Source organism: Micropterus salmoides, unplaced genomic scaffold (assembly GCF_014851395.1).
Source record: "Micropterus salmoides isolate LMB-PRFRI ecotype aquatic unplaced genomic scaffold, ASM1485139v1 Ms_hic_scaffold_18, whole genome shotgun sequence".
NCBI classification, from domain to species: domain Eukaryota; kingdom Metazoa; phylum Chordata; class Actinopteri; order Centrarchiformes; family Centrarchidae; genus Micropterus; species Micropterus salmoides.
The window spans coordinates 17695964-17708383 of record NW_024040928.1 but is presented as its reverse complement, the minus strand read 5'-3'; the positions used below and the strand labels follow the sequence as shown (position 1 = coordinate 17708383).

Below are 12420 nucleotides of genomic sequence, written 5' to 3'. Positions count from 1 at the left end.
GTTCACGTCACTCAAACATCTCACATCCTCGTCTTCCTCTCACCCTCTCTTTTTATTTTTCTTTCTGTTTCTGCCTTACCTACATCCTCCAGTAGATGAGAGCGATTCTCCTTTCCCACTTTAGTGAAGCGGTGAGACCTCGTGGGTTTGTTGGAGCTGACGACAAAGCGGTCCACAGGTCTTCCATCCAGATGGATAGAAGGCTCCCAGGTCTCCCTCAGGCCCTTGTCCACAGATGTCTGTTTCTCATTGTGTGACCGCAGGGATTTTTCTGTTGCAAAACAAATGACGTCAGGATAAACTGTCTGTATAAAGTTTAATAGTCTTATTTGTCCCTTATCATAAAGACCTGTTGCGCCTACACAATGTGACAGTATGTACTCCAACTCTTCATCTCTGTACACCATATCTTCAGTGCTACCAGTACAATTTCCTCTGTATTTATTATACTTGGCATTTAAAGTAACTCTGATTCGGATAAAGCATGAACTTGAAAAACTAGTTTGATGGTTAAATAAATAAATGAGAATTTGCTTGGATGCTAAATGTTTAGGACAATAAGTAATCTGCAGTCTCCTCCTTTACTAAATTTACTCAAAACATAACAAAGAAAACAGTCACCATCACTCAGTTTTGGATAGCAACTGCCTCTTTGCTCTTCTTTTGGTTTGGATGCTATGCAATGCAGGGGTGACACAATTAGCCAACAGGCCAACATTACATCCAGACAATAAGTAACTCAACTCTTAGTCAGACTTTAACACAATATAAAACTGTTAAGTCAACTTGTAAGAAAGAAAAAATGATGTTAAAAGACCCCAGAGGAAACAGCATAAATGGGAAATAATAAACAACCACTTGAGATAGATGACTCAATTCATCATGTGCAAAATAATGGCCTCAAGTCTGAGAGCTTGCATGGATGCTGAAACCTCAGCTGACTCAACACAAGTAAGGGGACATTTGTAAAAAGTCTGACGCCTGGAAAGATAATAAACTAAACCTACAATCAATGTACATGCATTTAATCGTTTTCCTCTCTTCAAAGTCAAACAATTGACCATTTTTAGCGAATCTACAGCTCTCTACAGTTACGTATTAACGCAACCAACAAATATGTCCTGTTTCTGTCCATCTGATGAATGGACAATTATCTGGCTCTTTAGTGGTGAAATGTTGCATTACGCCTGCCAGGTAGTGGCAAACTTGTGTGCCAGTGAGCTTTTTGTGCCGGGCGCATTGCATACAATAGCATTATCAGAGTCTTTTTTGCTGAAAACAAACCAAGCCAATAAACTGAAAGATGCTAAAACACTCCAAAGAGCTGAGAGGAAGTTCAGAGTCTGGTGATAGTTCCCTCTGTGTCATTTAATGCATTGTTAATACAAAAATATTGATAATAGTATATAGTCAGCGGCATTCAAGCATTGGCTAAATGTTGATGATATGCAGTACTTGAACAAAAGCATCGCAAGGTTTGTTAGCATGCTAGTCATTCAACACTGTCAAATATAATTGTCAGTATTGTCTGTCCATCTCATAAACAGCTGGTCCTTAAGACTGTCTGTGCTCCCCAACGGTTTACAGCAGCAGCTTCAATTTAGCATCATCACAAAATCACTTCATCGCTTTGAATTGTGGTTGTCTGCAGGTGTGTGCCCAGCTGGATCTGCACTTTCACTTTTCACATTCAGAAATGTAATTGCCACTCAGGCCTCGTGTGCTACAGTTTACAGACAGTCACAGCTCTTCGGAGGCCTACAATGTCGTCTCTGCTTAACTTGGAGTTTTAGTATGTGCTGAAAGATGGACCCATAGCCTTCAGATACGGACTCACATCACATCGTGCCAGGGTGCATAAAAGGATTGTGAGAGTGTTTTCCCAAAACAAAACACATTCTGTCCTCATTATTTCCTCATTAATGCAGGGTTACAGTGGAGTCCAGTTTATCAGATGTTTGTAGCCGACTACACTGGCACATGTCTGGACACACTTCAATCACTTCTGCACTGTTTCCAATAAGACTATGTATTACGTAGGAAGGGATCTGCTCCTCTGTCCAGACATCATCCTGTGATTTGGCCTCTTTGGAAATTTATGATCCAAGGGCAAACCAGATATTTCTGATTAAAGCAAGACTCCTTTGAGCACAGCCGATGCATGATTGCTGTCCAAGAATAAACAGTTTGGGAAGCAGTTGAGCAACTGAGCGGTTGTAACATCTTAATCTTACAGAGGGAGGCTTGGTTTCAGGGTGTTGCCATGGGAGACCAGAGCAATAATATAATATTTTCTATGTTGTGTTTGTGAATGTGAAATGGAAAGACAGGCAGATGATTAAATTGTGATTGAGTTAGACAGTGGAAAGTATTAAGTATTTGAAGAATGAGGGTAAGGCCTGAGGTTCAGTATGTCATTGTCTTTGATTGATAAAAAAAAATGATTATGTGTATATGTGTGTGTGTGTTTGAGACAGAGAGTGTGTGTTAGACAGACAGACACGTGTATGTGCATGTGTAGTTTGGTACAATAAGCATTTGCAGGAAAGCCTTGAGGTAAAGGACTCCTGTAAAAGTGTTCTAGAAAATACTTGCTCTCACTTTTACAAGAGCACCTTCTCACCTCACAGCAGACGCTGAACCCCGTTCACCCCTGATCAGTTTGCATTGACCCCTAATAACTGTCCTCTTTCACAAACTCCCATCAATAACCAGGACTGCCAGTGAATGTGTGTATGTGTATGTATGTGCATGTTTGTGTGTGTGTGTAAGGATATACTGTATGTGTGGAGGGGTTAACAAGGCAGATGAGGTGACGATAATACTGTCCAGTCTGTAAGTCATTAGAAACAAAATTGAAGTGATATACATCTGTAGGTGTTTAGATAATAAAATAATTATCTCCAGTAAGTGTATGTGCTAGAGGCAAATCATGTAGAAGTTTCCACTTTCCTATTTGTTTTTTTTAAATAATTGCAGCAAATTACCAAATGAAATCAATAAAAATTTATAAATTTATTAAATTAACAATAGTCATTCATGCAGATAGCTGTGGTTATCCTTTCCCAAATGTCTGTCTCTGGCAATTCTGATGTTCCCAAATAAGATAAAATAGAATTAAATTTCATTCATGGTGCTGACAGTGTTGGAAACATTCAACAGTAAGGTATCTTTTCCAAAAAACAATGTTAATGTGGACAATACACAGACTTCTCTGTTAACAGTTTTCATTGAAAATACTTTCTACCAAAGAAACAGTCCCATGATAACTGTTGACAGCATGTTCTGTGGATTATCACGAGTAACCAGGACACTGATTATGAAAAGGTTGTTTTTATGTTTCAAGTCCCACAAACCAAAATGTATTCACTGCCATTGTATGAATGAGGAGGCTACCATTTGGGTTAACCTTTTAAAGGAATAGTTTGAAATATTGGAAAAAAATACTTATTCACTTTCTTGCCAAGACTGATGAGAAGATTAATTCCACTCACTGTCTCTCTGTACAGTATATATGAAGCTACAGTTAGCAGCTGGTTAGCTTAGCTAAGTATAGAGAATGGAAAAGGGGGAACTATTTAACACATATATTTAGTTTGTCTAGGATTTTTTACCTTTAGACAGAGCAGGTTGGCAGTGTCCCCCTGTGTCATGGGTTTTTATTCTATAAGCTAAGCTAAGCATTCCCTGGCTGTTGTTTCATACTTGCAGTACAGAAACCTGAGTGTCAAATCTTTTATTCAAAGCGACAACTCTGGGTGAGTAACATTTATGACATATGACAGACAAACAGAAGCTGGTCAGAACAATTATAGTCTCAAAAACACATTTGTTTTTAAATGTTGGTGGTCACAAGCTCACTTTTCCAACCGGAAGACACCCAAATGATTCAAATATCTCTATCTCCCGCTGATGGAGAATCACATCTCACACTGTTAGTTTAAGGTATATCTTCATGCAACCCGCTTAGTATGCTGACTTCTAATGTGCTGTGACAGGTGTGTTCACGGCCCAGGTGGTACTTGTTTAAACAACTGGATTGGTGCCTATAGATGACATCATGACATGAGGCATGCCATCGCTGGCAGGTTTGACAAGGCAGCCAAGTTGCAGGTGGGAGCTGGGTCAAGCTGGGTCATACATAGCTAGTATCATGGAAAATATTAGAAATATTAGCTCTATGCTGCACCTTCCTCTTTGTCATATTTTCCCAAGGCAAAAAACATTCAAGTTGTGAAATTCCTGATTCTAAAAGTTTTGTCTGTCAAGGAGTGCTCCTGAAGAATTCCAGCATGTTAAGTGGAGCAGAGAAATTAAATTCCACTGGCCTGCAAGGACATGATTCCCTCTTTCCCCTCACTCTCAGACCCAATTACGCTCAACACTTTCCAGGAGTTGATGGACTGTGGTTGCATGGAAGAAGTTGACATTATGTATCATCCAAATACACAATGTTTCTGTTCTCTCTGTTTGCATTGCTCCCACCTAGGTGTCCAAACGTTCCCACAAGCCCAATTTCATCCACTGTTGGAGGAGAATTTTAGACTGACAAGATGATGACATGTGAGTGGAGAGAGTTAATGAGTAACACTCTTCTCTCCCTTAACAACTACTGTCAAAATTCCCGAGAGGATGGCATTTAACTCCAAACTGCTCCGGCGGAGCGACTCAGCGGCCCGCAGCGGTGAAATGTAGTTGTATTAAGTAGCTCCCATGTGTGAATGTATATAAGTGAATGAATGTGAAGCAGGGTGTTGCAGAAAAAGTGGTGTTATGAAAATACTTCCTAAAAGATGGAAAAGAAATCGAGACAGAGGAAAAACCCACAACAAATAGCAGCTGCCTATATTCAGAGAAAGCAATGACCTCATGCACTAACTGCTTACAATTGAGAAGGAGGCATATAGAAACTTACAATATAAGTGGACTGAGTACTTTGGAGAGAAGGGGAGAAAAAAGAGAGACCTTTAAACTCAGCCAAAAGGGTTAGCATACTTTCAAAACTCCTTGGGCTTTATGGCGCTTTTGATATTTTGGATATTTTCACTGTCTGGAGGATTTGGGCTTCTTTCCCTGAAAATTGATTTTACAAACAGTACTTAAGAAACTTTAAAAACATGTGTGCTGCGGTTTTCCCAGTCTCTATGCCTGTCAAAAACGTTAGTCCACTTGCTGACATGGATTTAAAAACAATTAATGAAAGAAAAGAAAAGAAAAGAAAAGAAATGAAAGAAATAATAAAATAATTTTGCTGGTAAAAAGCATTTTGACCCACTTTTGCATCATTTTGCTATCAAGAGTATTTCTCCCAATTCCAGTGTAATAGTTGATGAGTGACATTCGAGTATGTCAGAGTATGCCAGAGATGACATGACAGAAAGAAAACTTAAGCCCCCCACCACCACTTCTCTCATGACACTGAATTTTAGAGGCAGGTCATTTATAACCAGCACCAGCCTGATAAGTCACCCATTTGACATAATACCCTCTTCTTTTTCTTTTTTCTCTCAGCATGTATCCTGATATTTGTCATCATCTTGTAATTGTTGATCACAGTTCCTCCAGGTTGTGCCCACTGTATGAGGTAAGGACTTGTTCCATGACTGCTGCTCAGAGACCAGCATCATATTTTCCCCCATAAAGTAACAAGGGTGAAAATACTGTCAAAGTCCGTATTTGCTGTAAATGCTCACTTAAGAACTCTGTCACAGCTGCAAATGATAAATAAAACTATGCAATCTCAACACAATATTCTAATGCATTCTTTATAGCTAAACTTAATCAATTTCGTTTTAATGAAAATGACATCTGCAGAATCTGGGGATTTGGAGATGCATAAGGTTTGCGAGCACAGACATGGCTATGCACGCGCACCCTTTCCTTTCAAAATCACAGAATCAAAACTGTGAGTAAAAGGCTTACATCAATAATTAGGCCTACATTTAAATACACTAAAATTCGCAGACTCGCACGCTGCAACGGCTGTCTCATCAATCAGATTGGATCCATTAAACTACAAGACGAGAAAGCAACACACTAGTGCAGAGCGTGCACCTGCTCAGGAGAAAGTAAACAGATCTTTTACCTGCCCATCCGCATCCAGGTGCACAAAACGTAACGAATAGCGCCAAGAGCGTCCTGCTTGCGGCTAAAGCCATAGTCAGTGTGGCGCGCTACTGCTGAGGAGCAAGGCACCAGCTGGATGCAGAGGGCTGGGACACACCAGCCCTCCCCTTCCCTCTTCCGATGGGACTGCTTCACCGTGAACTTGCTACTTCTTTATGTCGGCAAAAAATAACAAATAAACTATCAAAAGCCAGTGGTCAATGTTTCAAAGGCTATCACATCCATATCCCTCTCCAATCGATTCTGATTTGACTGAAGTGATTACACACTGTGAACTGCTTAAAAGCCAAACTGTTAAACAGAGTGCTGTCTCTATATATGAAGACTTATAGGTTCTGATCATTTTTATTCAAATTCCATATTTCATTCCTTTCCAAAACAGCCTGTATGCTTCTCAGAAACGTACCTGCTGCAGGGTGTCTTCCATTTTTTTGACAGAATAATAAAATAAAATTGACAAAATGTCTCCCTCTTCAGGGAAGGACACTGACTTCATCCAGTGCTGAAGTGTGGTAGCAGGTGGAGGAAAATAAAGACTGCAGGGTGTTAGCACCGATTAGTGCCAGAAACATTCAGATCAAAGGTTTTGAACATGCTGTTCTCTTCCTGATTTTGTTTACCTTTAAAAGTGTAGGCTTTATTAAAACACTTTTTGTGTTTGTCTTTTTAAAACCAATGTAATGTAAAACCAGGTCCCGTATTTATCAAACTTCTCAGAATTACTCATAAGAACACTGCTAAGAACTGACTTAAGAGTGAAAAAATTCTTGTTTCAAAGCTGTGCTTTAAAGTTAGTTATCAGTCATCATGGTCCTAATTTGAGTGAAGTGTAGGACTAAATCTTAAGTGTCAGTCTTAGTACTGAATTACGACATTTAAATAGAGAGAAATAAGATTTCCTTATTTAAGAATATTCTCAGATATATTCACATTGAATGGTGAAATTCCTAAGAGAAGTTTATATTCAACACACATTCAACAATAAAAAATTTTCAAGAGAATACATTATTATATAGGCCTACACATTACTAAATGAAATAAATAAATTTATCTTTATATGAGCTTTATATGTGAAGCCGGCTATTTGCATGAACTGTGTTTGCTTCTGTCAGATTACGGGGCTGTTGTTGGGATGTCGATGAAACGCGTGACAATGTGCGGAGCTGTAGCCTAAGTGCTATAATCGTTTCCATGACTATTCGGCTTATTGATGGCTGTGACGGGCCTAAATCATCAGCATTGCTGCGTTTGTCCTGTGGCAAAGAAACTAAGTGTCATCACCACCTTCAGTTTAGCTGAAAACGCATTAGGCCTAGGCTATTGCTTAAAGTCTGTAATGAGATGACGTCCCTCATTACATCAATTTCCCAAAGAAGTAATTTAACCACTAGATGGAGCAACAAGCCAAGTTTTTAAATTTAGTACCTGTGTGTGCAGGAAGATTGTGAATAGAATGGAAGCTTTTGGAAAATTGTCTTGTTGGGTAATAATACATACCTAATATAGTCATATGTGTCTATTATTTGTTTGTTTTTGTATGATGTTGTGCTCCAATGAGGGAAAGAACAATACGCACATTGTGTAGATAATGAATGAGGTTCTGCTTCTGCTATAATACACATATGTGATGGTAGACTACAGTGACTTTATATCTATTATAATACTGTCAAGGTTCAACATCAAATACTGTAGAAATTTAAAGTCAACATCTCAGAAACATTGTCGTCCCCTTTTTATTGTAGTTAGTTTTCCCCATGGTTACTATCACACTGAAGTTTTTCTGCCTGAAAAACCTGAAATTTTCTGCCTCCCTTGGCTCCTCTGCAGCACTTTTCGCATGTGAGAGAGCAAATGACCAGCAGCAATCTGACAGATGGTCAATTACTGAATCCATTCAATGTATTCATATCAGAGGTTAATTCATCATTAATAGTCTCTTTCATACTGAAAGGACTGGAACTTTAAATCAGATCTGAATGAGATGACTACCCTAACAAATTGGCTTTTTTTATATAATGAATGGTATATCCATCTATCTGTCTGTATAGCCTGCTCAAGCAACATCATGTGACAAAAGATGCCTTTATTCAATTGTCTGTAGTTGTGCCAGACCAACTCCCTCTGTTGGCCAAGGCCTTTATCTACACTGGAAAAAGATTTCAATCATCACTTGTTCATGAACGAATTCATGAATGACTGTAAAGCCATGGTCTTTGTCTTTTTTTAATATTGTCTCTGCCTTTAAAACAGTAACACTCATTACTGGTGCTGATTGAGTCTGTCTCTCTCTCTCTCTCTCTCTCTCACACACACACACACACACACCCATATACTGCAGCACTTTGCAATACTGCATGAGTCAGCACAAAACATAATACAATTTTAAACTAAAAATGTCTTATCCAAGCATATAGCTGTCTTTTTTACTCGCTCCCTGCAAACCCGCAAAATGTGCACTGACACGGTCATTTGTTCACACACACACACACACACACACACACACACACACACACACGCACACACACAGGATGGGGAGAGAGGCTTCATTCAGTTTAAGTACAAGGCTGACTGTTTTGTTATACACACGCCTGAGGTTATTTATGTCCGGTCCTGCTATGATTCCCCTGAGTGAGGTGACAAGATTCTTGTGATGAAATAGGCCATCTCTGGTGATTTACTGTATCAAGTTAGACTGGATGTCCGGCTGAGTTTATATGAATAGTGTTAAAGCAATATGAGTGTTGTGTCCCAGTTCTATCAGCAGCTGCACTATTTATTTTGTCATTTGTGTGTGTGTGTGTGTGTGTGTGTGTGTGTGTGTGTGTGTGCGTGTGTGTGTGTGCGTGTGTGTGAGGCATCAAACCATGTTTAAGACACTTTTGTCTTAAACATACATGCCGTCATTTACATCTGTTGGGGCTACTGCTTTGGGTGTCTTATAAACAGAGACGATGAATTATCAAACTAGCTCTTTCATTCCGCCATTGTCTTTGTATCTTTTTCTAATTTTCTGGGAGAGTTGAGGGAAATTTTAAAAAACACCTAATTAACTGTTTTAGACTAAAAATAAGGGGGTTCAGTAAACAGGAACACCAAGCTTCGTGAAAACTCTGCAACAAAGCCTTCCTTTATGAAGATTATCATGTTCAGTTTTTGTTGAAACTGTTTTAGAGAGGGGATTAAACTATATAATAATTTTGGAGGATGTAGTTTGAGGTGCTGCTGAAATGTATTGTGTTATGCTGACAGGTGTTTCTATTATTTTGCCCACGATTATTAGATCAGTGAGGGTGAGCAAAATAATGATAAAACACCTAATTTGATTTGAGATATTTGAGCCCATTTAGACACAGTTGCTGAATATACATGCCAAAGTATTAGACTGCCTTGTCACACAGTACATTTATTTTTGTGTGAGGCAGTTTTCTGTGTTACAGTTACTGTGACAGTTCCATATCTTGGCAGGACCAATAAACTGCGTTGATAGCCTGAGTAAGTCCCTGTGCCTGCTGGGATGTTGAGGACCATGAAACATCACAGTGCTGTCAGAGGAATTCCTGCTGCCAGCTGTGCATCTGTGGTACTCCTGGAAATAATGGCATTTCTAAAGAAACCTGCAGCACAGTTTAGTTTTTTGTTTTACTTGTTAAATACAATTTTGGACGAAACACATTTGCATTTCTTATTGAGCTAAAAATCTTTAAATATGCATGTTTCAAAAAGGCTAAGCCAGGTGTTCTCAAAGATTTCAAATTAAGGATTCCCACACAAAACCTTCCTAATGTAATCGTTATTTGGGGAGGGTGTTGGTTTTTAAATGTCTTCTTATTGTGGCATCTTCTGCATACCAGTAAATTATTCTTCATTTCCCTCCAGGAGAACCCCGTCAGCACCCAACAGGTATCTGGACTCTGTTTTGACAGCTCTTTTATTACAGAGCCTCAGCCAATGTGGTTTCTGTGTTTTATTACCAGAGCAGAAAGAAGGACCATTGCCCAGCACCAGGGACCAACTGGCAAAGCTCATTTGACCCCTGACCTTATTATCCTCACCCCATAGTAAGGGAAAAGGAGTTGCCTGGCAACTGTATTTTACTCAATAGGTTATCTGTCCTAGAATAAGATTCAATCCTATATAGTAAGTTTTAGATCACTGTAGGTCAGGTTTAGTCTTTATAGAAATATTAAAGGAGACATTAAAAGATCATTAGTAAACACTGTGTTTAGTAACCTACATACAAACAGAATAATTTAAGAATTTACCATAAAAGAGCTGGATATATGTAGTAGTCTGCAGGGAAGATGAAGAATAAATATCTGCGAAGGCATGCAGTAGTAGGCTATGTTCATGACTATAGAAGATACACTGAAAAAAAGGAGGGAGGACATTTCCCTAATATCGCAAGACTGGACTGATATTCTACAATTAAAGCATCCACCATCCCCACGCTGAAGCTGAAACCCACCCCCCGCCCTTCCTGCAGGACAAGCTGTAAAACCAAGTGCCAACCCGGAGATGCGCGACAGACCCAGCAGCCACAGAGCAAGGAGCGAGAGAAAATGTTAACCGGAGCCTATAATTAATTTACTGTTTTATGTTTCTGTTACATACAAATACAAACAACTCTACATGCAGCCCGTATGGAAGATGATTTTTGTTTCCAGACACGAGGAGAGGCTCACCTAAAGATTAAATACAGATTGCACCAAACCGGTTCAAGTTTTATCTGCGTGGAGTAAAATTACTCCCCTGACCAGTGTGGACCAATGATGGCTCTAATGGTTCACCTGAAGACGGTCGCTCACCTTCGGGGGAAAGGTGACCGGATCGCCAAAGTTACATTCAGAGGTAGGACATCATTAACTGCAACGTTTCTGTGTTATAGCCTGTATGTTTGGAAACTGAATCACAACCTGTGTGGTATGTCCGTATTTAATCTATGTGAGACGACGTAACGGGAAATAATCAGCGGTCCTGGTTGCGTAAAAAGTTGGGGAAACCCCTCCTGGATCAGTGGTCACCGGAGACGCGCTGCGCTCTGATGTTCCAATGCGCTTTTTATCCAGAGGAAGGAAACTGGACTAACATTCCTCAAACAAAAGCCAGTAGGCTACAGCAATACTACAACACAATCAAGCGCATGCGAAAAAGGATACTACACAAAAATCCAACCCATTATGGAGTTTATTTCATTATTTTGCACTCCCTCATTTTAACCGTATGCTTTAATTCTTTTCACATATTTTAAAATCGGGTTGTCTACAGAAACAAACTGTATTTTAAATAGTGTGTTTACATTCCTGTTAATGATGGTTAATAATGTAACATCACAACTGTTATTTCCAGTATTTTCCAGCTGTCAGGACATGGACATCTCATAGCTTTAAAATGAATGATTAGAAAATTAACTATTAATTAAGAACAACGAAGAGAAAACAACAATGTAACTCTGTGTAGGCCTATGTGCCACATTTATGTGAATTCTCATTACGTGTGTGCTTCAGAACCTTGGACAGCGATTTGCCCACTCTCTGACAGATGACAGGTGTTCAGTCCCAGCGTATGTCTGATTAGACTCCTGCTGTCAGTAGCAGTACAATGTAGGATGTTACAAGATCACCACTCCTTTACCCTCTCTCCAGTGGTATGTGAGTGAGTGAGTGTGTGTGCACTGGAGATGGAGGATGGTTTTCAGTGTTGTGCTCTGTGCCGCAGTGAATTCACCAGGGTCTTGAAATGACATGAACCGCGTCATCCAAGTCAAGGATTAGATTTTATACTCTTCCCCTCATGGTCCAACTGTCAGCACAGTAGCTGTAGTTCATCTGGTTGTAATTTCAAATAGCCTAAGCAGCGATGTGTGTGTGTGTGTGTATTTTTTTTACCCCGATTTGTGCCCTACAGTATGTGATTCAGTGTTATTTCAAAATCTGCCCAGTTCATATATATATATATATATATATATATATATATATATATATATATATATATATATATATATATATACACACACACACACACACACACACACATATAAAATATATATAGCCTATATAGTTTTACAAACAGGGTTGCATAACGAAATTACCTTTATGCTATTCACAAATAGCAAACGTCATTTACAAAAATTATACATAGATGATGGGTGGATAAATAACAAATCATAGAAGTAAAACTATTTTGGAGTGCTGAGAATGAATTGAGGCCTGAGGGAAGAATCTGCTCTGGAGTCTGGTGGTACGGCAGCAGATTCTTCTGTATCTCTTGCCAGATGGCAGCAGGGTGAACTGTGAC

At 39.3% G+C, this 12420-nt stretch overlaps 2 protein-coding genes across 12 annotated transcripts in view; one reads left to right on the top strand and one right to left on the bottom strand.

Annotated features, from left to right (window-relative positions):
• Window positions 1–6347, bottom strand: part of fndc1 (fibronectin type III domain containing 1) — a 35411-nt gene extending 29064 nt beyond the window's left edge. Inside the window, 2 exon segments of the mRNA XM_038727331.1 lie at window positions 80–271; window positions 6086–6347. Coding sequence (XP_038583259.1) covers window positions 80–271; window positions 6086–6158 — 265 coding nt within the window. The 5' untranslated portion in view covers window positions 6159–6347.
• A 4313-nt stretch (window positions 6348–10660) lies between these two features.
• otofa (otoferlin a) overlaps window positions 10661–12420 on the top strand; it is an 83754-nt gene continuing 81994 nt past the window's right edge. For all 11 annotated transcript variants that reach the window (XM_038727248.1, XM_038727251.1, XM_038727242.1 and 8 more), the window contains exon 1: window positions 10661–10974. In XM_038727248.1, coding sequence (XP_038583176.1) covers window positions 10893–10974 — 82 coding nt within the window. In that variant the 5' untranslated portion in view covers window positions 10661–10892. The remainder of the gene's footprint in view (window positions 10975–12420) is intronic.